General features: G+C 35.6%; 1 protein-coding gene across 4 annotated transcripts; it reads right to left on the reverse strand.

The window, feature by feature from the left end:
- Positions 1 to 27,318, reverse strand: mgat1b (alpha-1,3-mannosyl-glycoprotein 2-beta-N-acetylglucosaminyltransferase b). Of its 4 annotated transcripts, none has more exons than XM_087294533.1 (4): positions 26,937 to 27,300; positions 22,854 to 22,929; positions 12,460 to 13,373; positions 199 to 4,000 (listed from the first exon to the last, which is right to left on the reverse strand). In XM_087294533.1, the coding sequence occupies exons 2-4, from the start codon at positions 22,855 to 22,857 to the stop codon at positions 3,299 to 3,301; spliced, it is 1,620 nt and encodes a 539-aa protein (XP_087150659.1). In that variant the 5' UTR covers positions 22,858 to 22,929; positions 26,937 to 27,300; the 3' UTR covers positions 199 to 3,298. The 4 variants fall into 4 exon arrangements, with proteins under 4 accessions (NP_001073440.2, XP_087150659.1, XP_087150658.1 ...); XM_087294532.1 differs by lacking the exon at positions 26,937 to 27,300 and adding an exon at positions 23,243 to 23,290; NM_001079971.2 differs by lacking the exon at positions 22,854 to 22,929 and having other exon boundaries at positions 1 to 4,000; positions 26,937 to 27,318.

Here is a 27,318-nt window from a genome sequence, read left to right on the forward strand (position 1 = left end):
TCACAATGGCGCCTGCATCACTGCTGATGTGGGGGTTTTAATAAAAGATCTCTGAAAGGAAGTCGCCAGATAAGATTTCAGTTTAACAAACCAACATGACACAAAAGGAAGTGCCCAGATAAGGTTTCAGTTTAACAACGACGTGACATAAAAAGGACACATTTACAAACCTAAAAAAAGACAGGAAAAAGTAGCATATATTGTCAAATATCAAAATAGTCTGTTTTATTCTCAAAGTATTAAAGTTATAAACATGTCAGGCAGTGGTTTCACACTTCTTCATACTGCATTTGCATTAATATCAGATCATCTCTCTTTCTCGAACACTTCAGATACAGTATACTTCATCTCTGGCCCACTGCAATCCATTCATTTCATCCGTAAAAACATTAAAAGCAATTTCTATGACCTCTGGTTTTGCAACAAACCTATACAAAAAGCAAATGACATCTCTCCCGGGCCAGGAAGAGCAGTTCAAATAAAAGGTTCAAGTACAGTACTTCAACAGAATGGCACAGAAGAAATGTCGTCCAGAGTTTTGGTATGTCAGTTACATGAGCCTCGGATCATTTCTGGCACAAGCTTGAACTTCATTGATTCAAGTGCTACATAAAAAAAGTCAAACAAACAAGTCTGCGCTTTCATGGGTGCGTTGATCAAATCAGACACCAATTATACACAATCTTCATTTATAATGATGTCAGGAACTAATAAAACCTGCAAAAAGGGCTTCAGTAGGGCCTTTAACACTCTTTAAAGGCTGAATCTCATGAAACTTAATAATATAGTATTATTATTATTTTGTATATATCATGGTGATAATAAACAATAATTCCAGTTATAACCACTGAGAAAAACAATATTTTACGGTGTCCTTCTTATACGTTTTACGTACTTACTATGGTAAAAACAATAAATTATGAGTAATAATTAGTGGTGTAACGGATCACACATCACAAACCTATAGATGAATTACTGGTTTGTAAACATTCTGGATGGGTGCGCAGTGAGGTTGCAGAAAAAAAAAACAGGAGCGCTAGCATTTGCAGCGAAGGAATGACATCCGATGCGGTACAGAGTTTGTTGTTGTCTCAGAAATGTTATATTGATTACCTATTATATGTATATTATTTACATAATGCTTTCAGTGTATTATAACAGCTCGTCACCCAGTGGTATGCACAGTGATTTGGCAAAATTAAAGTTAAAGTGAGCGGCGTTCGTCTGACAGGTCCATTTGCGATAGCACCCTCCCAATGGATATTGGATAAGACAAAACGGCCAAGCATCCAGCCCAAAATATATAACTATCTTATTGAAACGCCAAGTGATTTTACAAGAGAAGTTGAAGGCCTACAAGTCTTTGGATGCCAACAGTTTTGTTCTGTGTTGTCATGTGTAAGAAATAATGTTCAATAAACCGAGGTTCTGCCAAGCCAAAGACCAGGAAAAAAGGCGGAGCTATACAAGGCCTGGGTAATCATCAACAAGCAAAACTACTGCATTCTGACAGCGAAGGATATGTGAACTTATATCTTTACATTTCATTCTAAGCATTCAGTGTCTGCAGTTAAATTCACCATATGTAAATGTTTTTGCTGAATGTTTTGCTACTGCAACCGGTCTTTTTTTGCAAAAGGGAACCTGTGTGACGTAGGTTGGTAATTCCTCTATTCAGTGTCATAATTTTAGGTTGTTTGTCGCCACCCATTGGTAACAAAATGTAATGTACAACATTCACCAGCGTCAAGTTCCATAAAACTGTGATTTAAACTTTACCATAAACATCAGTGTTTGCATCTGATCTATAAACTGTTCTCCCAGTGCTTCTGGGTTATTTAACTGTTTGTAACTAACTAAAAAAGTGTAAAAACTTGAGGCCTATTCACACCGGGACGCATTCTGCTCACGTATTCAGTTTTCAGCTGCTTATTGCACTGGTGAACAATAATCATTTCTTCATCGCTAGAGCTGGAGCTGCTAGAACCATCCATGCTTGTTCGAATCACCAGTAACTTTAACAACAAGCATGTTAACTTTCTGTCTTATTCTTCGATGTTACAAGCAGGTATCAGAAGTTAAAAGTTGTGTAGCGCCACCTAACGTCAAGAAGTGATTTTGCATACTCTTCTGCTCGACACCAGTGAAAAATTGCTTGGGTTTGAATGCGGAAAAACAGCCCCAAAATGCTAATAATAAACAAAAACAAAAAGCATCTCGGTGTGTACGAGCCTTGAATCTCTCTTGATCAAACGCAGATTTAAATGTGGGTTTGAATTGAGATCATGATCTTTTAATGTTTAATCGTTCAGCTTTTTACTGAATGCATTAATGCAGGCTACACAAGCAGTGACAGAAAACCCCTTTAATTAATAACCTACTGTAAGTAAGCATTAAGGTCCCACCACAACTTTTTCCGTCATCATTATGTTTTACAGGGAAGCCAAAATGCTTTCATACACATGATTTGATTGACACGAGAGATCTTTCTGCAATCGTTATAAATGTTGGATTAACCTACAAGTTTTAAAAGTTATTAATCCGCGGGTCATGTGCGTTCCGAACTGTTGGTTGTGATCAACCGTGATCCGTTACACCCCGAGTAATTACATACAACTATCCTTCAACCCAACCCTTAATCAAACCCTAACCATTAAGTACATGTAGTTAATTAATATTACTCAGTATTTAAGTGTATAGTTACACTGTAAGAAGGACGCTGTAATAGGGCATAAACAAACAAAACAGAAACAAAAATGAATTCAAAATCGAGTAAAATTGCGCATATTAAAATAATATCATTAAAAATAGTCCCAAAAATCAAGCTTGATTTGAAATTCTGCAGCATATGGTCCCCATTTCTCTTACATATTTTTTACATTTTCTGTCTTTAAAACATCTTTTCGTGAGATTCCTCCAGGATTAAATAAAATGTCTTTTGCATTGATGTTGATCCCGCACAACGCTCAGTAAGCTCAAATAATAATAATAATAATAAGAGGAATCTGATTATTCATCTCCATATCAGAATATGTGATTCTGCATAGGAGTTGTTTGCAGCTTAACTACCACTTTCACTGAGGGAAGATTGTTGCATGATTGCTGCGCAAAATACGACGCACTTCCTTTTGTGCAGTTCCCAGAATGCCTGGGTGTTCCTCCTTCACAAAACAGCTGTTATTTCATACTCCCTTTCACACCCTGTCTCTTGTTTTCTTTGGTTTGAGAGGGCGTCTCTCTCCTTCGTTACTTGTAATAATAGTTGTACGTTTTCTCCTTCGGGTCTTTTGTGATCTCCTCAGCTCCAGCTAACGTCATATTTAGTCCAGCCCTCAGGGGGAGCCAGATAAATTCGTCGTCCACGAGAAATAAAGCTGACTACGCCCCTGTATCCAGCACGGGGAACCCCTGACTTCAAGTCATCCATAACTCCTAAATTGCGGGCCAGCACTTTAAAACTGTCTCTGCTGGAATATTGAACTCGAAACGGTCCCGAGCCTTTCAAGCTTCCACCGTGCTGTAGTTCCTCCACCTTCACCAAGGGGGCGCTATAAACGTCTTTTTCAAAGGATACGTCGTACTTCTCCCTGACCAAGTAGGACAAGTCATGTTTCGTGAAAGGCACAAATTCAGTATTGAGTTTGATGTAGCGCAGATACTGGTCAAAAAACTGACCCAAACTGACGCCTTTCCGGCCGAAGGTTATAGTCCTGGAGATCTCAGGGCGAATGCATGAGCGGTTTTTCCGCTGCTCTGGGTGTCGCATCCAGTCATCCCAGAACGCCTTGGGCCACTTGGGCTCCAACTCTGCCCAGACTTCCTTCAAAAGCATCCATCCAAGACCGGGAAAGAAATCTGTCCGGTAAAGGAGTTCAGCCTTGCCTGGGTCAACCAGACCGTCCCGTCCATTATCGTTCCAAGCGGATATGCACCACAGAGTTGGGTCCGATCGCAAGATGGGGTACAGCGCACGGAAATACTCAAAAAAGTCAGGGGCAACCTATAACATAAAATGAAAGCAGTTTTAGGAAATGGTGATGAAGACAGAAATGGCTGGATTAGTCAAGGTCTTGGCAGTCTAGATGTTTTCAGTAAGGTGAACATTTGTTCAGCCAGCTGGCTGTTTTGTAACAATGTACCAACAAAAAAAAGCATGTTTAAGCCTTGGGGAATCTTAATGGTGCTTAGCTGTGATGCTCAGTAGAGCTTAACCAATGGTACCATCACAGCTAATCCCCTGACCAGTTAAATGTGCTAATCTGTGGAAGAAAATCAGTACTAGAGTAACACACTCAAACCTAAGAGCTGTCACTTGTCCAGTTAAATTAGACTCAACTGTTTAAATTGTAACAGTCAGTACATTCCCAAGCACCTCCTGAGAAACTACTGGTTGATTTTCAAACAATCTAGTCATAATTTGTAAAGTCACACACATATTGTTTTTATTTTAATTAGGGCTGGGCGATACAGCAAAAACAATTATCCTGATATCATGTTTCATATCATTCGTTATCTATAATTATTGAAGATTTTTTTAACAATCAATTTAGGAATATTAGGATTTTTTATTTACCACTTTATTTTAACAGTCAAAAACTCAAATATCTCATCTCTTTATATTAACATGAACATAAGTGTTAAAGAGACTCTTAATTGAAGAGTATAATTGCTGAACAATCAAAGCAAACTTTAAGGTGCGAATAATAAAGATACAGTAAACTTCAAACTCTGTAAACAAACCAATTATGATAATCAAATCTGAGCTTACAAGTAAAGGAACCGACCATCATTATTCAAATACATACTGCAACCTTACAAATTGTGATGTTGGATGATTACATTACTCCATATGTTAAAAAAACCCTTTTAGATGGGGAGCTAGTGGCTGAGATGCACAAGAAAACCAAAAAGCCACTCTGGCGGCATTCTTACATCCTTTTTTATTTAGCATCTCCTCACTGCTGCTATATGGCACTCATTTTCACGTGTGTTGTTTTTATGACAGGAAGTGGCAATGATGCTCCCCTGCCGACTTTCTGCAACTAGGCAACCATCAACCGTTTTCTCAGAAGATGACAAACGGATAGACCATTGCTGCAGTTTTGACAAAAGTTTATGGAAAAAAGTAAAAAGCACTGCAGTGATTGGGTATGCTGTGTTTGGGCTTAAACAACGAGGGCTTAAATTAGAGGATCTGGTGAAAAACATAAGTTTATTTCATAACACAATCGTAATGGAATTTAAATAAGTGAAGCATGATTCAGTTGGGTTTACAGTTAGTAAAACTTTACTATGAGACATTTTCCAGATCATGGTGATGTTTTAACTGACTGAAATTACTATAACTTACTAGCAGACTACATTATGTTGAGTCCTAACATCCGCGTTAGAAATCTGAATTTCCCATAACCAGGCCCGGATTAATAATTCAGAGGCCACTGGGCACAATGTCTTGCAGGCCCCCTATAGCTGCACCCCATAGTTGAATTAAAAAAATAAGATTAATATAATATTTCTTAAATAAAATTAATCTATAATGTACTACCCACATTTTTTAAATAAATGATATAAAGGACACATATTTCTAGTCTACAAAGATTTAACTTATTTTTAAAGCATTTAAAGCACACTTTGAAAAAAAAATACTAATACAAGTAGGGGAAATTAATGGATTTTAATATACGTGTTCAAGTTCACTAAAGCAGTACTAAAATTTATTTTAAGGGTATTTTTAATGTATAATTTCTACAAACTTATAATGCACATGATTTGGATAACAACTCTCCAATCCAGTTCTAGGAATCTGAGTCCTTACACACACTTATTAATGATTCCTACTTGTCTTCCGTGAGATGAAGAGTAGGCAAAATCTGTGCGGATGGGCCACTGGGCCTATGCCCATAATGCCCATTGGTCAATCCGGCCCTGCCCATCACTACTGTGTGTCTAACCCATAGACTGTAAAATATATGGACGTAGTATCCGTGACGTCACCCATAGGTTTCTAAAGAGCGCAAAAGAAGCCACAAGTAGGCGCGGCCAACCGTCGCCATTTTGTTTGCACGTCATCACACCCACGGCAGGATACCAAACAGGGGCAAAGAGGCGGAGAGTGAGCGGAGCTACAGACACCTGCAGACAGTTTGCTTGGACCTGATTCAGACACACTTTACTTTGGGAGAACGCTTGATACTTTATCACCTGCGACTCGTTTGTGTTCTGACCACTTGTGCTTGGTTGTATACCATATCAATAAAGTGTTTAGACTTTTAAAAACACTGCTGTAACACATTGAGCCACTAAACATTGTTCTTATGACGTTTTTCAACAGGAGGAAAACGCGAATTACTTCCAAACACTTCAGATATAGTCTGTGTTAGTTAATGTAAGACTATTGATGAACTCCAGCATAACACTGTATGACAACGCTTCAGACGACTGTTCTAGAGCCTACAGCTAATCAATCTGTCAGATTCTGGAGTGCATTACAGCTCTAAATATAAATAAAAACGATAAATGATCTTAAATAAAACAAATACACGTATAGAGATGGTATATAAGTATATAACTTTACTCACATGGGAAACGGAGGCCACGTGAATGGTTTGTGAGCACAATTAAGTGCACTCAGCATGCTAAGCCATCTGATAATTGTAGGAAACAAGTCCAAAAGGCAGTTAACTGTGTAAAGCCACATAAAACAACACAGAAATACGATAAATATGCCGAGTTCAGTGGCTAATCTGCAGGATTCAGCTGAGGTGACGTGACGGCGACCAACGAGACCTAGCTGTCACTCAAGTGGCCACGCCCTTAATTATGCAGAATTAATATAACTTAATATAAAGGAAACGGATGAGTTATAAAAAAATAATTCACCCCCCTCACAGTTGTCATGAAGGGTAATATTAGCTGTATTAACCAAAATCTTTTTTTGTACCAGGCTGTAAACACCTTTTTTCTGCTGTAAAGTTGGCCATTCTAACAGTGGGCTCAATTGAAATTTGCTCTGTTTTGGAGCCAGGAGCGGCCAAGACTAGCGGAATTTCGGATGAATAGCAGTTTTAGTTACTTCCGTATTGGCTTCCTGAGAGAGAGCGGGAGGTTGCCGCTTGGTCTAACCTCACAAGCAGCCTTGTACACATATTGTACTTAGGGCTGCTATCTTGTGGGCTGCTGTATTTGAATTTGAGGATGATTAGATGCTTGTGGTGTTCGTGTGTCCTCTGAATACATGTTTAAAAAAATGTATGACTGAGTTTTTATTATACAATATTTATCCTGTTGATTTTGAATCTTGTACCTAACAAATGTCCTTATTTAGAAAAAAACTGAAACTAATACTGAAACTAATAAAAACTAAACTAAAACGAAGACATTTTTAAATATAGAAACTAATAAAAACTAGGAAATCTGCCTCTAAAACAAAATAAAACTAACTATATTTGAAAACAAGTCAAAACGAAATAGAAACTAAAACCAATGAAAAATCCAAAACTGTTATAAGCTTGCTTCCAAGGAACGCACTCAGCAGCCTAATTTTAATAAAACTATAGTACGCCATATAAAACTTTTTTTAGCGTTTTTGACATTCAGTCAATAAATATCAATACCGTTTTTATCACTCAGCCCTTATTTTAATATTTCAAAATGTATCTGCGGGTTGAAACCTCTAGTTTTATACATCTTCAACCAATCAGTGTCGATTCATAGATCTGTCTTTTACTCTGTGCTGTTTCAGTTAATGCCCCATGAATAGTTTGTATTTTTGTTCCTTTAAAAAAAGTCCCATCTTTTCCTTTTTGTCAGGAAATTAAATCAATAATGATGTGGCGTGAAAATAAAGAATGACTGCATATGACTATTCCTTCATTTACTACTATTTATAGCACAAAATGAACATAAAATAACAAAAAAGCTTTTTTTTTTTGTTTTGTTTTTTTTGTTTTTTCAGTTTTAGCTGCAGAAAGATGCCAATAAGACAGCCTGTAAACATCATTACATAGAATTACAGTTATATCATGCTTGTTATATAGAGGAATCCTACAGTTCACAGCATTAGCGTACAATTGGTTTTTGTCCTTAAAAAACATGTAATTCTAAAATCTCAGGTTCTGACTTTCTGGTCATTATGTCACATACAATGAAATGACATCCTGTCACAGGCATGATTTCGCAACCGCTTCAAGAATAACGCAGTTAACTCTGTGGAAGGAAACTGAATTTATATATAGAAGCACTCAGAAAGTCACTGTTTAATACATTTTAAGTTTAGTTTTGGGGAATACTTTTGCATGCCATTAAAATTCAAGAACAATCACAAGTATTGAACATGTCAAAAGAGTTGTAATATTTTTCTCTTTATTCATCTTTTCTTGTTTAAATATTCATCTAAAATAAATTGTGATAAATGTACAAACTCCTTTGAAATTCAAAACAAAAACAAAAGAGTAAACTGTACTAGATTTTTTTTTGGAGAGATTTCTCCATGTCTTATTTATGGTCACTCTTATTTTTCACTGACTCAGACATGTGAAGGTAACTCGTTTCTCCTTGAATAAGAAGTTTGCTACGGCACCTTTTAAAAGCACCGCCACGACAGCCATCAAAGCCATCACTAAAGAGTAAGCAAAAAAAAAATGTTTGTCTGGATCGCAAAGTTAAACAAGGACCTTGATCCCTTAGAGAACTCGCAACAACTGGAAAGAAACTTTACGGCTGTCCTATTAATGGGCTTTTTGGGTGCATATTATACTTTGTAATCAGTTCACCTGCGAGAATTTCAAAGGAAAGGATTGAGAAATGTGCAAATGAAAATATTCCCTCTGAGCGAGAGGCGAGCTCTTATCAAAATTCTTCTCCATGAATTATAAAAGAGCTAAAAACGTGGCTTCCTTTCTGGAAATTGGGGCTCTCACTATGCAGTCCTAATTAACCTATCCACCTTATGTTTCATGTAAATGCATGCATGGCCAGCTGTAAATGTAATATGTTGCTTCATTCGCTTCCATATATTACGGTTAGTTTTGCTACTTCATATTGCCAACTGGTATTCAGCGTGGATGTAATAAGTACATTTTGGCCGATAAGATCTTTACCCAGTGGACATCAAAACATTACTTAAATTTCAAGGTTAGCGCTTAGCCCTATTATGCTAACAGTAGTAAACAAGCAGATTTTGAAGCGTCCTTTATGAGTTACACATAGTGTTGTTACAATATGTGCTCAACAGAAATGACTGTTCTGATTGGTCAATCAAAACATTCGAAGGTATGTTACCCCAAGATAACAACCGCTAAATAACAAAGGCTCATCTGGGAACTGGAATAAAAACAAGTAGGCTAAATGTGGAATTTCATTGAATTTCATGCTTGTTTTCTATATTTTACGAAGGCATAGCATTTTGTTTTTATTGAGAATAAATACAAATGAAACACATTTTGTAGTTTTGAATTAATAGTACGTTACAGTGTGTATCGGTAAATGTGCCACTCGACTTCTACTGCCTGAAACACATTTGTATATATTGTTTTCAATGTTGAGTTGGGATTTTATTAACCAGACACCATAGTTCAGAAGATATGTTTTGTAAATTATCGCAAACTTTAACTATAATATTTTAATAATAAGATTAATAAGATTTTCATAAAATATTTTTATTTGGATGGGGTTTTAAGACCCATGACTATGTAAGATTGCAAGCGAATTTAAACCAAGGAATTATAACGTTTGTAGTTTAAACATAGAATAATGGTCTATAATTTTAAATACAATAAAGACAATGCAGTGTTACTTTATATATATTTGATTATTCAATTGCTGGTTATTCCATAACACTGGTTATTTTACTTTTATCTTTGTTGTATTGTATTTTATTAATCCATGCTTTTAATTTGTTTATTTTATTTTATGCTCATGTACTCCCCTACAAAATAATCCCAATCAAATCTTTTCAAACAGAGTTAAATTTATCTTGTGAAATTAAATCCGCATCACATTTAGGGCTTGACCTTAGCTTTTTTGATCACAAGTCAACTGTGGCTAGTAGTTTTCCAATGTTACTAGCCACTTGGCATTTTCACTAGCCAGTTTTGTTGTTTGGAAATATGTTTTATATGCATAAACTTGACTTTGGCATGCTAAAATTACTTGATTTACATTTCGTGTTATGTCCTCGTGCCTCCTCTTTTATTTCACTTTTTTTTGTGTGTTGTGTATGAGCTTGCTCAATGAGCATGAGAAAATGGATTGTGGTATACTATTGTTGCATTGCAATTAGTTTTATTTCACATGACTTTTTAGCTCTTAACACTAAGGATTTACCAAATTTCCATCTAGCCATACCAGACTGATTATTTTCTTGCCAGAAATGTGTCAAAGCAAGCAAAGTATAGCTGCATACATACACTTTTTATTCAACAAAAAATTATTTAAAAAAAAAAAAATGATTGTCATGCATCAAAGACTACCGTCCAGGCTAAAGGTCCCAGATCACCGGTTAACTAAATGGAGAGTTAATCTTCTTTTAAAGCAATGTTTTAGTAAAGGATGATAATTTAACCATATTAAAAATAAATGAAAGCAAGAAAGCAGGTAAAAAAAACATACTGTGTCCGATAATGAAAGGATTATCACAGGCATGATCCCAGTTAACGTTAGGCCTTTTAATAATCTGTTCAAAGAATGGTTAAAGTGAAAGCGGCAACCGTTGCTGCTTACAAAACATCTTGAGGTCTTGAAAGCAGCGGGATAATGGTTGCAAGAGCATTGCTTCGTGTAAGGTAACCATGCAGGTAACCATGCTCTCATTCGGTATTTACCTGCTTTCTTTTGCTCATGCGAGCAGTTATTTTAACAGTTAGTCATGCTGCTTCTTGATTCTAAGATCACATTTGTATGCATATTGACAAACAAATATAAAATATAATTCTAAACTTTAGTGACTACCCAGCACTGGCAATATAAAAATTATTTTCAACTAGCCAAAGTGGCTAGTAGGTGTGACTGTCTAACCCGCCACAACTAAAATCCACACACATTTGGCGGGTGTTAATAGCCCCTTTCACACATACAGACCTTTTTGTTGTATGTGTGAACAGGTCCTTTTTGAAAATACCGGTAAATTCGTTCTAGCTATTTTCCGGAAAGAAAAGTTGTAAGATTACCGGCAATTTGCCGGAATGCTGCGCTGTGTGAATGCAAAAGGAAAATTGCCGGAATAAGGGCGTGCACGTCTAGAACGTGCTGACGTGAGACGTCTGTTTTAGCCAATCACAACAGTCAGACGCATTTACGTCCGCGCGGTTTATGAGAATAAAAGCCTTTGAATATTTTTCCAGACACATTTAGCTGCAAGAAGTTAGTCAGATCACATTTATATGTTCTTCTTAATGCCAACTGTGTAAATAATCATCGATGAGATGCTTATGATAAGCCGTTGTTTGTTTACCTTCAAGCTTTGCGTGTGCCTGTGAAACAGCCTGTGAGCGCCTGCACACGCACATATTATGAACATCTCGACATGTGAAAGTGATCCTGCGAAAGTTGTTCACAATATTGATCATCCACAGAGTTTGTAATTTAGTCAAATGTTTACAAATACAAGCGCAGCCGTTTAAAGCTCATTTGTGGTGAATAATGTCAGAATTTACCGGTATTTTGGAATGGATGTGTGAATGCTCTTTTCCGGAAAATTTCCGTCACGTCCTCGCCTGTGTGAACAGCGCTATTGTCAAGCCCCGATCTCACACACACACACACACACATACATATATATATATATATATATATATATATATATATATATATATATATATATATATATATATATATAAACACACACACACACACACATATATACTGCAAAAAAATTTTTCAAAAAAAATCAATATTGTCCTGCCATATCTTGTTGTATTGCTAACTTGTGTTAAATGTGAAATTTAGCACTGTGCATTCATACTCTGTCTGCATCTCATGTGAACATAAAAACTTTTTTTGCATTACATAGGTCTTTTTGCAAAATTGCAAAGGCATATTTTGAATTAATGTTAATTAATTGAATTAATTAATCTTGACTAACCAAGATCTCTGAAGTGGCTGAAACCCTCCGAAAGCAGCTTGGCTAAAGTGATGACCCTTTCAGACATAGCAAGACAATCTTATGGTGAAAATCTGTGATTTCTGGAATAGGCATCTAGTTTCACTCATTTTAGTCTCACAAAAAGGGAGTTTTTTTACCACAAACAAATAGTGGGAGATGATAGGATAGCCACAAACACTGTTTTGTAGTTTCAATAGTTTTTCTGCTTACTGCACTGTTATTATATTCTTAATATTCCCCTAATTTGGACGGACGTCTTGCACATTTGCATAAAACACTTGACTTCCATGTTTAAAAATAAGGTGGCTAATGTTGCTCAAATTTAGATCTCATCTTACATGAAAACATATTCATCTTACCTCCAGGTCATCCTCCACAATAACCACTGTGGAGTAGGCAAAGACATTGAACACTTGGTTCAGGGCCCAACGGTAGTGCCTGGCGATCTTGTAGTAACCCTGGAACTTCCTGTGATCGGGTCTTACTGGAATGTCCGCAAGATCCGGTTGGCTAATGTGGGTTATTTGACTGCCATAGGAGCCAATCACCCTGGCCGTATCAGCGTGACCACAGTCCTGACTGACAATAATTGGGTAAAGTTCAGCAGAAGGACGATACTGTATCAACCTATCTAAACTCCTCTTCACAGTTACTCTATCACAGGCAATGACCAGAATTGGGATAATGATTTGAGGGCTTGGTGTAGTAAGGCCTAGTTGATCTTCCATCATTTGCTTGTTCTTTTGGTCTGTTTCCTGCTCCTTCATGACCAGCTGAGGCGGCGTGACCATTAAAGTCTGCGTTTTTTTCGTAACAGTTTGTGCATATTCTACCACTTTATGACTTAGATGTACTGCAGGAATCTGCCTAGGCTTTTTAGGCTCTACGTCGATCTTTTCATCCTTCGTGTCCTCCGATTCTCTCTTTTCCAGTTCCTTCCGCTGTTCCCATAGTTCTCTGTGGCTTTGAATTTGTTTGAGGAGCTTCTTTTGAGTCTCCAGTTCCGATTCTACTTCTTCAGCCAATCTGATCACTTCACCGGCCAATCCGTTAGCTCCACCCACTTTTGACTTTCCTGCTCCCCACTCTTCTCCGGCCCCTGGTTCGGCTCCACCTCCCTCCCCAAGTCGACCAATGGGAGGCCTCCCCCATAAGAAGAGGAGGAGCAAGGCGTTCCAGGCGACAAACAAAAAAGCTCCGCACAAAATAAGAGATCCTTTCTTGCGAACCATGGCCCAGTGACACCACACGAGGGACCGCAGCGAGGACAACGCTACAGATAGAAGAAAGGAAAATATTAAAGTTAAGGATTTTAAAGTTAAGGAAAATATATTATCACAAAAAAACTGATGTAGAGCACCAACAGGAATAAACCGTTTAATGTACATGCTAGGAAGTAGGACAGCACAATATCGGAAAAATCTGACATTTTGATATTTTGTTTTGCTGCGATATATATTGTGATATGAATATTATTTCACCAGATGATTTTAATAGCTCTATTTGTAAAGATTTCATTCGTGTAGATCGACTAGGATGATCAAGTCTTTTATATGCAGTGTATCTGCATAAATTTTAATAAATTTTAAGCAAAAATGGCTTTACAGTTTTCTAGGGAGCCTAAAAGTATTCAAGTAGAGAAATTAAAACATCAAATGTAAAATACCATGGTCATTGTTGTATAAATAATTAAAAATATTAATATTTATTTAATAATATCCCTTATCTTTTACTCTTTAATAAATGATCTAATCCTATTGACTATTGTGGATACACACGTTGCGATATTGATGTTCAAAAAATATATTGTTCAGCTCTACTAGAAAGTATTTAACCATTTAGATTGGTGGTTCTCAAACTTTCTTGTACAAATGAAGAACCACCTCAGAAAACAAATAGTCTCTCCAAGTACCATCATAATGACCGGTATTGAAATACAGTAGCGTAGTAGGCTTAATTACGCAGATACAGCTCTGAACAATTCAAAAATTGTTCATTATAAAATAGTTTGATTAAATTATAAATAGTTTGATTAACACTGTAAGAAATCAGAGTCAGAATTATTAAACCCCCTGAATTATTAGGCCCCCCGGTTTATTTTTTTCCCCAATTTTTATGGCAAGCTTAAGCAATGTTCACTATTAATAGTAGTATTAATTATAATTAATAATTACTATTTTAATAGTAGTAATTATACTTGCCACAAAACATATAAGTATTATTATTATTATTAACATGGAAAGGACATTATTTGTACTGTTATAAAAGTATTATAATTATTATAATAACATGGGAAGCAAATTACTTTTCTTCTTTTTTAAAAAAATGAAAGCTGCATTTATTTTAGCTGAAATAAAACAAATAAGACTTTCTCCAGAACAAAAGACATACTGTGAAAATGTCCTTGCTCTGTTAAACATCATTAGGGAAATATTTAAAAAAGAAAAAAAATCATATTTATTTAATTAATTTCATTAATATTTCAGATTTTACCATTGTTTTTATCATTATTAATCAAAAAACAAAAGGAAAAAATCACTCACTGCTCTAGACTATAGGACTTTTGTACCTATAATTATTTTTTTTTAAAGTTTGTTTCATATTTTTATTCTATTGTATTTATTTCCCTTTCCTTATTTACAGGGAGGAAAATAAGTGTGTGTGTGTATATATATATATATTAAATATATAAATTAAATATATTCTATATATATATATATATATATATATATATATATATATATATATATATATATATATATATATATATATATATATATATATATATATACAGTTGAAGTCAGAATTATTAGCAGCCCTTTATATTTTTTTTTATTTTTTATATTTATTTAGCACATTTCTAAACATAATAGATTTAATAACTCATTTCTAATAACTGATTACTTTTATCTTTGCTATGATGACAGAACATAATATTTTATTAGATATTTTCCTAGTATTTAGCTTAAAGTGACATTTAAAGGCTTAATTGGGGTAACTGGGCAAGTCATTTTATAACAGTAGTTTCCTCAGTAGAAAATCCAAAAAAAAATATTGCTTAAGGGGGCTAATAATATTAATATAGAAATATTTTTGAAATATTTAAAACTGCTTTTATTCTAGTCAAAATAACACAAATGGCCTTTCTACAGAAGAAAAAAAATATTATAAGAATTACTGCGAAAAAAAATTCCTTGCTCTGTTAAACATCATTTAGGAAATATTTATTAAAAAATATATATATATATAAAAAAATAAACAAATAAAAATCAAAGGAGGGCAAATCATTTTGACTTCAACTGTATATCGTTTTGAATAATCGTGATTACTATGACTAAAATAATCGTAATTATGAATTTTTCCATAATCTAGCAGCTCTAACACAAACTATAATTTGCTATTATACTCCATAGAACTCCACATAAAAGCCAGAAACTTCTTTTGCACAGTCCTATCTAAAGGAATAATTGTGCCAACTGATGATCAACAGCAAAAATGGCAAAAACCACCAACAATCAAGAAAGCCTAATTATATAGTGGCATGCTTTGTGGTCAAAAATTGTTGTTATAATGGAAGTCAATAATGTAAAAACAATCAAAAACATAACGAAAAGGTAGTCAATTTGAACAATGCACAAGGGTTAAATAAACTACCATCTGATATGTTAAACATGCAAAGACACCTTTTTATCTAAAGATTTAACATACAGTTTGAAAATATCTCTTTGAAATATATAATCCCACTGTCGTACACAACAAAAAGTGTAAGTAACGTATAAGTAAGCCTTTCTGTCATTTGAACCGAAGTCAACAGTTTGTCTAAAAAAGTGCTTACTGCAGATATGATAAATCTCCCATTGAATCCAGTCACCCACAGTCTCTTGTGTAGGCTCCAAACACATTCATCACAACGTATCTCGTCTTTACATTCAGACTCAGACTTGTTGTGGTTTGGATAGGAAATACTGAGCCACGTAAGGAAGTTTATCGCAGTATGAGAACCCTTAAATTTTTCATTTACCAACCGTCTCGCCTATATTTCATCTGTACTACAGCTGCCTTCATCTCGAACACAAATTAGAGTATTTCATTCACCCCACTCCACAGGAGGGCTTTAGGAAGTACACACTTCCCAGCATGCTTTGAAAACTATGCAAACCCAGCTCTTGGCAGGCTGAGGGCACTCCAGAGTAATTAAAACTGACAGTTTGATCAGACCGCCGAGCGCCATCATTGCGAGAGAGCACTCTGTAATTACAGTCACAGTCAATGGTGATTTTTTTTTTTTTTAGACAGTCGGAATAACTGAACCAAAAATCGCAGCTAAGATTATATCTAAACCATCCAACTCAGGATCCCAATTATCTGAAGCGTTTCATGACCCCAGATGGCTACTAACAAGGGCTAGCCTATTTTTTTCTAAGTGGGCCAGACTGACAGAATTTGTATAGCAGACAGGAATTTCCTTCTAAATGAGGCCTTACAATCCCAGAGAGTGAAATACTGAAAGATTTGGTCTACTTGATGTCAGGTTTCTCTGTAGTGCCAAGCGTGGTTTTATGTTACTAAGAACAGTGTCACTAAAAAAAAAAGAAGAAAAAAAAAGGGAAAGTCTCATTATGCTGACAGCTATGCAGAACTGAACATCCTTCCAGACGAAAACAGAAACGTGGCATTGCCCAATGGTTCCTGTTTAGATTTACGAGGTCATAATGTTTCTTTGAGTAAGCACTTTTTCATTAGACACAAAGCCAGTGGCTCTCATGAAAGATGGAGAAAATTACGCAGGCCCTATATATCTGTGTAGGAAAAAAAATAATCATCCAGGTGGACTTCAGCACAAGAAACAACAACACTGCTGCTGAGACTGTAGAAACAGACTGTCAGTATTGATTGAAATACAAGTGCAAAGGTCACATGGGGTCTGATAATCTAATGTCATTTCTACTAGTGAATGTTTTTTTTTTTGTTGGCTGAAACATCATAATGGTCAACGGCTGATTCATACTACTATTAAATTATTATTTTTTAAATATTAAATCAAAAACAGTGCAATACTGCAATATAAAGAAAAGAAACTGTAGTTAATATACAAAAAATGCATTTTGGTTAGGGGTGTGATGAGATCTCGTGTTACAAGATCTCATAAGATTAAATAATGACGGGATTTCTTGTCGAAGTTAAAATTTGTCTTGTGAGTTGTGACTTTAGCATGCCATTTACTGCATAGAATTAATTAAAATAGAGGTAAAATAGCATTCATAACAAGTTACAAGTGTAGTAAGCATCTCGTCACACGCCTAATTTTTATCTGTTTAAATATATTTAAAAATATTGATTTGCTGGCCAAAAACATTTATTTATTTTCTATTATTTTTAAATGATTGTTTTGTTTGTTATAAATGTGAAAACATGCTGCTATATTTTTTACATAAAAAAAACATTTTTTTCACATCACATCAATCACATCATGATTCTTTGATGAATAGATAGTTCGATGAACAACACTTCTGTTTTTACACAAAACATTTTTCAACATTGTAATCATCTTTACTTTCACATTTGAAAAACTTATTGCATCATAATTGAATTAAAACAATATAATCTAAAGTGTAGTCTAAATGCAATTATATTATATTATATTATGTTATATTACATATTACATTACATTACATTATATTATATTATATTATATTATTTTATATTATATTATATTATGTTATATTACATTACATTACATTACATTATATTATATTATATTATATTATATTATATTATATTATATTGTATTATATTATATATATTTCTGAATTTTGTTAGTCTGGCCAAGAATTAGTTGAAACTAATATGACCACAATGTACCAACTAATCATATATCAATAGTTTCCATCATTTAAAAATGTTCTACATTAATGCCATCATTAGGTAAATTAAGACTAACATCTTTTTAGCATAATGATTAGATAATAACTGATAGAAACTACTAATATGACATGGGTAGTGCTTGTTTTTGGGCTGCAAAATTTCGATAGCCAACATTGGAATATTGCAACATTGCCAACTTTAGCCTACATTTCGATATCTTTTGTTTTGCCACGATATCTAACTTCACCATATAATTTAAATAGCTCTATTTGAGAAGATTTCATTTATTTAGATCGACTGGAATCTAGATCATTTATTTAGATGGACTTGTGGCTGACGAATCACCCAAGGACAGTGATAATGCCACGCAGCCAAAACACCCAATGTTGATAGAGACACTATCAGTTGCCCTCTGCTCAACACAGGCAGACTGTGACTCATCAGAACAGCATCAAGTCTCGTCACTCAAAAATGATCCTCAGGAAAACATATTTCTGCAGACAGAATCTCAAGATGCACAGCCTCTGTCACCGGACACGTTCTCATTGTCACAATGTTCACCACTCTTGGGTTTTTCAAAAAAGATGGAGGAACTGGTGTATGCTGGAACTAAACTTTCACACTCCATTGCCGCAAGCCCCCAGTTACCAACCAAAAAGCGGCCTGCTCCACAACCACCTATGAGCCCACCTGGAAGAGCCCTCCGATCACACCGCCAGGGCCCAAACAACAACGCCCCATCTTCAGCTGGTGAACACAAGAGCTGTCACTGATGTGTGTCGGGGACCTGCTTAGATAACAGTGTCTTTATCAAATGTTTTCAGAACAAGCAGGAACCCAGTGTGTCTGTAGCTTTCTCTAAGCAGATATGTGTTGTGTTAAGTGACAGAAAATCAAAGACTTCATCAGGCCGTAAAGCAAATCATTCAAATCTGGTGTCTATTAAATGTAGATCTGAGACTACTATAGAAAAAACAGCTAAAACTGTTAAGTTAGCGCTTTTAAACATCAGATCACTCAACAATAAGTCTCTTTTAGTCAATGATTTTATCAACACAAATAGCCTTGATTTTATGCTTTTAACTGAAACTTGGCTAGATGACAGTTGTAGCGCAGCAGTTCTGAATGAAGCAGCTCCTTTAAACTTTGACTTTTTGAGTGTTTGCAGAGTTAATAGGAGAGGTGGAGGCATCGCTGCCCTGTTTAAAGATGTGTATGAATGTAAACAAGTGTCATTTGGTGACTATCTGTCTTTTGAATATCTGAGTATAGCACTAAAAGGGTCTCCACGCATCTTACTGATCATTATCTACAGACCTCCAAAATATTCTCCAGCTTTTATTGAGGATTTTACAGAGCTGTTATCAATAGTAACCTCTGAATTTGATTATTTTAGTATTGCTGGGGATTTTAATATTCACATTGATAATCCAGAAATCAATGCTGTAAAAGAACTGATGACTGTTTTTAACACTTTTGATCTGACTCAGCATGTTCAAGGACCCACACACAATCGTGGACACACTCTTGATCTACTTATAACTAAGAGTTTACACATTTCATCGACTGTTGTTAAGGATGTGGCACTATCTGATCATTTCTGTATCTTTTTTGATATATTGATCACTCCAGCTATTAAAGACAGATCTGTCTCTGTCAGAAAGAGATGCATAAATGAGAACACCAGTGAGCAGTTTATGAAAGCCATATCGCAAGCACCAAGTATATCTGCAGATTCTGTTGATTCTCTCCTTGATTTGTTCAATTCTAAAATTGAGAATGTCATAAATGACATCGCTCCTGTTAAAGTCAAGAAGATGACTGGCAGGCAAAAGGGATCTTGGACAAGGTCACCGAAAGTACAAATGATGAAAAGACAGTGCAGAAAAGCTGAGCGTATGTGGAGAAAGACGAAACTAGTAGTCCATTATAACATCTATAAAGACAGTCTTCATGCCTTTAATATGGAACTTAACACTGCTAGACAGACTTTCTTTTCAAGCCTTATAAACAGCAACTTAAATAATGCTCGTACACTCTTTGCAACGATAGAGAGACTCACAAACCCCCCCAGTCAGATTCCAAGTGAGCTCCTCTCTGAAAGCAAATGTAATGAATTTGCTCATTTCTTCACTGATAAGATCAATAATATCAGAAAGGCAATAAGCTCATCCAATCAGTCAAGTTGTGTCGATATCAAACAAGCTCAACCACAACTTAAGAAATCAGACATTATGTCTGATTTCATGGCAATTAACGGTGAAATCTTAGAAGAGACTGTGCAAGTTATGAAAACATCAACCTGCAGTCTTGACACGCTCCCCACATCATTCTTCAAAACGGTGTTTACCTGTTTAGAAATGGATCTTCTAAAAGTGGTAAATGCTTCACTTCTATCAGGGATTTTTCCAACCTCACTTAAAACTGCAGTTGTTAAACCCCTCTTGAAGAAGAGCACCCTGGATAACACCCTATTGAGCAATTACAGGCCAATCTCAAATCTCCCTTTCATTGGCAAAATCATTGAAAAAGTTGTTTTTAACCAGGTTAACAAGTTCTTAAACTTCAGGGGGTGTTTAGACAATTTTCAATCGGGGTTCAGAGCTCATCACAGTACAGAGAGCGCTCTTATAAAGATAATCAATGATATACGCCTAAATACAGATTCAGGTAAAATAACAGTGCTGGTATTGTTGGATCTCAGTGCTGCATTTGACACTGTCGATCACAGCATACTTTTGGATAGGCTGGAAAACTGGGTTGGGCTGTCTGGCACGGTCCTCAAATGGTTTAGATCTTACCTAGAAGGTAGAGGTTACCATGTCAGTATAGGTGACCATAGGTCGAGGTGGACACCCATGACGTGTGGAGTCCCACAAGGCTCGATTCTGGCACCTCTCCTGTTCAACCTTTACATGCTCCCTCTAAGCCAAATAATGAGAAAGAACCAAATCTCCTACCACAGCTATGCTGATGACACTCAGATCTACCTAGCCTTACAGCCTAATGACTACAGCCCCATTGACACCCTCTGCCAATGCATTGATGAAATGAGCAATTGGATGTGCCAAAACTTTCTTCAGTTAAACAAAGAGAAAACTGAAATTATTGTGTTTGGAAAAAAAGATGAGGTTCTCAAGGTAAATGCGTACCTTGGCACTAAAGGTCAAACGACAAAAAATAAGGTCAAGAATCTTGGTGTGACTCTGGAGTCAGATCTGAGTTTCAACAGTCATGTCAAAGCAGTCAGTAAATCAGCATACTATCATCTCAAAAACATAGCAAGAATCAGATGCTTTGTTTCTAGTGAAGATTTAGAAAAACTTGTTCATGCTTTTATCAGCAGCAGGGTGGATTACTGTAATGGACTCCTCACTGGTCTTCCTAAAAAGACAGTCAGACAGTTGCAGCTCATCCAGAACGCTGCAGCCAGAATTCTAACCAGAACCAGAAAATCAGAGCACATCACACCTGTCCTCAGGTCTTTACATTGGCTGCCAGTTACATTCAGAATAGATTTTAAAGTATTATTACTGGTCTATAAATCACTAAATGGCCTAGGACCTAAATACATTACAGATATGCTCACTGAATACAAACCCAACAGATCACTCAGATCTTTAGGATCATATAAACTAGAAGTTCCAAGAGTTCAGTCAAAGCAGGGTGAATCGGCTTTTAGCCACTACGCTCCTCGCTGCTGGAATCAGCTTCCAGAAATGATCAGATGTGCTCCAACATTAGGCACATTCAAATCAAGACTGAAAACACATCTGTTTAGCTGTGCCTTTACTGAATGAGCACTGTGCTGCGTCCGACAGATTGCACTATCATGTTTTTCTCTTCTTCTTCATTCTTTCATATCACATTTTACCTGTTTTTATGTTTTGTTTTGTTTTTATGCATTTTTATTATTTGTTTTTACTTTTATTTTACTTGTTTCTTTTATTCTTGTTTATGTAAAGCACTTTGAATTGCCATTGTGTATGAAATGTGCTATATAAATAAACTTGCCTTGCCTTGCCTTGGAATGATCAAGACTTTTTCTATGCTGTGCATCAGCATAAATTATTTAAAAAAACTACAAGCTCTAGGGAGCCTAACACACTTTAAAATATGGCTTTTGTTGCTTCTTCAATCTACTTATTTTAAATTAGTTGAAACACAATTTTTAAGTTTTCTGGAAGAGAGTTTTATGTCCAATCCACTTATATTTGTTAAAATGATGAAGCTAACTTAATAGGTTTGTGCTAGGACAACATGAAGGATTTGTGTGGAACCCTCAAATTTTTACAGTGCAGTATTCAAGTACAGAATTTGAACAATCAAATGTAAAATAAGGTTACCATCATTGTATAATAGACACATTGCAATATTGATTCTTAAAATATATATTGTTTAGCCCTAGCTTGCTTTATTATCTACTTTCGGTGAGCTAAAGAAAATAAATTAAAGATTTTTCAAGGTTTTGAAAAATAAAAATGTCAATCTTTCTACATTGAAAAAAATACTGTCCAGCAAGTGAAAAAAACCAACAACTTTGCAATGACAAAGTCCATTCATTGTTTGTGACTGACACTGAGCCGCACACAAAAGTCAATACTGGGTCATAAGACTCGTCATCCTATACAGACACACGTTAACACTTCAAACATCCTTTCAAAACGCAAACACTATTTTAGGTACTAATCCTGTTCATCTAAAGGGTTAACCAATACTATTAAACAGCCTGAGGGTGACAACAACATCAAGCAAACACCTCATAAAGTGCTTTGCACAGGAAAGGTGTCTCCTGTGCCATTAATAACCCTCACTAATCTTCCATCTGCAACCAAGTAACTAATCTCCACTTAACCCTGTTAGTGAAGACCAACTTCTCTTTACTCACTCATCAAACGACAATCAGCAGGACAGACGGAACCATTTAGACCTTGATGGGTTTGAAACTCATCATCAGGCTTTTCCTGAGGAATAAACAAGACAGAGAAACACAACCAGTTCTCAGTTTCGCCTCAACACATGCTTCATCAAAAACAGATGGAATCAAACATGCCCTCTACCAAAGACTTTTTAAAAAGACTCAAAAACGAAAAAAAGAAAGTCCATGCTAAATAATTAATGGGCTAGTGAAACGTTGTATATACAAAAAGAAGCCCAGATAGCATGACAATCCCAGAACACAGTCCAAGAACACATAAGTAAAACAAGACGCCCGAAAGTTGGTAATTTGGTAGTGGATCGTGTGGAGAAGATAAGAGTGATTTTTTTAAGCATTACCTGGTTACAGAGCAGACTATGCTTCCACTTCTGTTCCCCAAACTATTCACAAGAAGCTGGTCAGCAAGAAACATTTGAGCGGATGAGGAGGGAGGAGAGAGTGAGAGAAAGAGAGAGAGAGGAAAGGGGAGGGAAATACTGTACCCTTGTGAAGAGCCAACACTGCCAGTTAACACTTCTAAAGTACCCTTAACAGCCTTCTTCACGCGCATTAACACATGTGACACCCTGAGAGCTTCATTCACTTCCTTCTAAAGACTGAAGTTTGGTTGTTTTAAAGCTCAGAATGTTAAGAAAACAGAATTTAAAGACAATTACAATTCAATTTTTCCACAAAATACATGGCAACCATAATTACTGTTATAGTACTGCTAAAATTAAGATAGTAAAAATAAAACAGTGGGAACTTGACCTTTTAGCCAATAACGCATTTTAAATAAAAATAAAATGATTGGGGTGTTTTCAAGAATTAAATTTGTAACAGTTTGATTCTACACACTGATGGAGTTGGTTATGATTCTGTTTTTCGGTATTACACTAAAAACATGCTTATTGTTGCTTGTTCAAACTACTTATTTCAAATTAACTCAAACAACACAGTTCTTGACATTTTGTTGGGACAGTTTAATTGTTTTATGTTCAATCCACTTAAATTTGTAAAAACGAATGAGCTGACTTAATTCCTTCATGTTGTCCCAACACAAATTGATTCTGTAAACCCACACCACAAAAAGTAAAAACAAATTACTTCAACTTGTTAAATTAAAGGAATTAAGTTTGACAAACTTAATTTATGACAGTTTTCAGTAATAAATTACGTTAGTTCTTTTAGGTGTAACAGGTTTTAGTCATTTATTTATGGCTAGCATATGTTTACTATTAATAGTGAACAATACTTGTACTTGCCACAAAACATAAAAGTATTATTATTTTAATATTAACATGGGAAGGAAATCATTTGTACTTTAATAAAAGTATTATTATTATATTAACATGGGAAGGAAATCATTTGCACTGTAATAAAATTATTATATTATTATTATCATTATTATAGGAAGGAGATGATTTGTACTGTACTGTTGTAATGTACTGTTCTTCCATTCTTGTTCTCTTAAATTAATGACAAAAAACTTATAAAACCAAGAAGAGCTAACTTAATCTATTACTGAAAACCGTCATACATTAAGTTTGTCAAACCTAATTCATTTAATTGTAACAAGAGGAAGTAATTTGTTCACGTTTTCACTTTTTACAGTGCAGTGTTTTTTACAGTGTACAGTCAAAAATGACGTTTGCTGTTTGTTCAAAGTAAGTACATTAAATGAGTTGAAACAACATAATTCTTTGTTTTTTGCGACAACTTAATTGTTTATGTTTAATCCACTTAAATCTGTAAATTTAATACATTAACTTAATTCCTTCATGCTGTCCCAGCACATTTTTATTTGATTACATTGTATTTATATACTAAATTGGGATGTAATATTAATATCTTCTGATTAGCTTTTTTTCAGTTTACATAAAAATATGTTAATATTCTGATATAGTTTAAGTGAAATAAAAAAAAAACAGGTTTCATTTTAAATAAAATCAGACTGAAATATAGTTATTTGGGGTTTGTTGGAGTTCATAACAGTCTACAAAAGTAAACTTTCTGGAAAAGTTTGTTTTGGCAGGTAAACACACCTTCTGTGACCTTTGAATTTCTGTGAAATTGTCTAAAGTTTGATTCCTCTGTTCAGTTCATCAAGGTCTGTATAGTTATGTAGTAAAACAGAAACATAAAGCTGCTTTATGATGAAGATGTCATTGAAAAATTAGATTTTTCGAATATTTATTTTTGAGCTCTTTTTGAATATTTTCTATCACCACTGTTATTTTATCATTTCACTTTTGAGAGACAAAGATGCAACTCTGTAGCTCACTGTCGCCTCACAGCAAGAAGGTTGCTGGTTCAAGTACTGATTGGCCTGTTGGCATTTCTGTGTGGAGTTTGCATGTTCTCCCCATGTTGGCGTGGGTTTCCTCCAGATGCACCGGTTTCCCCCACAGTCTTAAGACATGCGGTATAGGTGAATTGGATGAAATAAATTGGCTGTAGTGTACATGTGTGAATGTGAAAGTGTATGGGTTTTTCCCAGTACTGGATTGCAGCTGGAAGGGCATCTGCTGTGTAAAACATATGCTGAATAAGTTGGCGTTTTTTTCCACTGTGGCAACCCCTGATAAGATGCAGCACATATTTATATAAAAATCTAAATATATGTAAATTAATGTTTGCTTGCTGCTATGGTTTTTCAAACTTCATTTCGCCCCTAAACAAACAACTACAATTAGCAGCCTGCTTTACAGCCTTTAGTATTCAATTTGTTTTAACTCATTGTATTACTTCAGAGTAAAGTTGCTGCAATTAAAAGTGAACAAAACATGGTCACACTTTAGTTTGGGTCACACTTCACAGTACTTACAAATTACTACTAATCTAAATACTAATCTACTAATTAACGGTTTATTAGTAGTTAGTAGAGTAGATGTTTTGGGTTTAGGTTTTGAGTAGGATTAGTAATGCAGACTTAGCTCATACTTTCTAACTTCTAATGAACAGTTAATATCTTAATAACAGGCAGGTAATAAACCAGTAGTTAATACAGTGAATTGTGACCTAAAATAAAGTGTTACCAACTAGTTTAATATAGGGTAAAATGTAATAAAGTATGCAATAGTAATAAATATTTTTTAAAAATAAGTGTTTCATCAGCAGTCAGACAATTGAATTAAAGTGCCAAGTTGCAGAATTAACACTGTTTTTGATAAACCTATTAAAAATAGCTTTGGTAACACTTGAGTTTTATTGAGATGGATTATTGGTGATTGTATGGGTGATAATGCCAGATTGGTAGCTATACATGAACAAATAAAAATTAACACCTGTTACAAAAAGGTTTAGGAACTACAACACAACATTTTAGAAGATTTAAGAGTTTTTAGGACCCCGCTGATATGCTGTTCCTCTTAAAACTTAATTTTTGATTAGTAATGTGCATGGCTAAAAAATTTTTGATGCCCTCAGTTTACATATTTTGGAATAGTTATGTCTCAGACAGATTTTGTCCTATCCTAATATACCATGCATCAATGGCTTATAAATTCAGCTTTCAGATTTTCAAAAGTAGACCTTTATGACTGGTTTTGTAGTCCAGGGTCACACCTTTCTTTGACAACCACACCATAACCACGACTGGTCCTCGTGTTTTGCCTGAATGGTAAAGTACTGTGTTAAGTTTTAGTGTAAGATGACGTGGCATCACGATTTAACTTGAACATGTTTGACCGGTGAATGCGAGTCCCGCAGCTGAAGTCTGTCATCGCGAACACCGACACAACCTTCTCAACACACTTTCCTGAGATGACATGATCTTAAACCCTCACACACACCGTTTAACCGGACTCGCTTCCCCTTTTAATCCACAGAAAGAAATCATACACTGCACTAAACCCGCCTGAAGCTACAACTCGTGCCCGAATCTGGGGGTCATACAGAGAAGAATGTACCCCAGATGCATTGTGGGCTTTAATATTAACAGTTTCGCTTTCAGACAAGGGAAATCAAAGCGACAGTTAATACAATAGTGGCTAACACTTATACAAACACACACACACACCGCAAACCACAACCCCTTTCGCCTCTTCTCACCTTTCATCATCTCTGGACAGGATGGGGTTAAACAGCGAGATGGCCGTGACTGAAGAGATGCAGACCGTCAGAATGAGACCTTCACTTCTCACTCTTCATCATCATCATCATCATCTTCATCATCATCGGTCGCCTGTCAATATTCGGCTCTCTCCATTCCTGCAGCTGTCGCCCATTTCTATCTCTCTTTCTCCCCGTGTATGTGCGTGCGCTCAGTCCCGCTCCGTGTTTCACATCCGGTAAGGTCTGCGGCTGGTTGAGCTGCTGAGGTGAGGACGTGCGTTACGGATGCTTATTCTAACGGCGGAGTGTGCAGGAATGTCCTGACAGAGGTCTTCATTTGACGCCGCCGCTCTCGCTCTGTGTGTATGTGTGTGTGTGT

The sequence above is a fragment of the Danio rerio genome, chromosome 19, assembly GCF_052040795.2.
Source record: "Danio rerio strain M-AB ecotype USA chromosome 19, GRCz13ab, whole genome shotgun sequence".
NCBI lineage: Eukaryota > Metazoa > Chordata > Actinopteri > Cypriniformes > Danionidae > Danio > Danio rerio.

What these genes read in the sequence shown, in the direction of transcription:
- mgat1b (NM_001079971.2), bottom strand. An exon ending in TTGTGGAGGATGACCTGGAG is followed by an intron (nt 4,001 to 12,459) that starts GTAAGATGAATA and finishes TTTATGTTATAG; the next exon opens with GTTGCCCCTGACTTTTTTGA.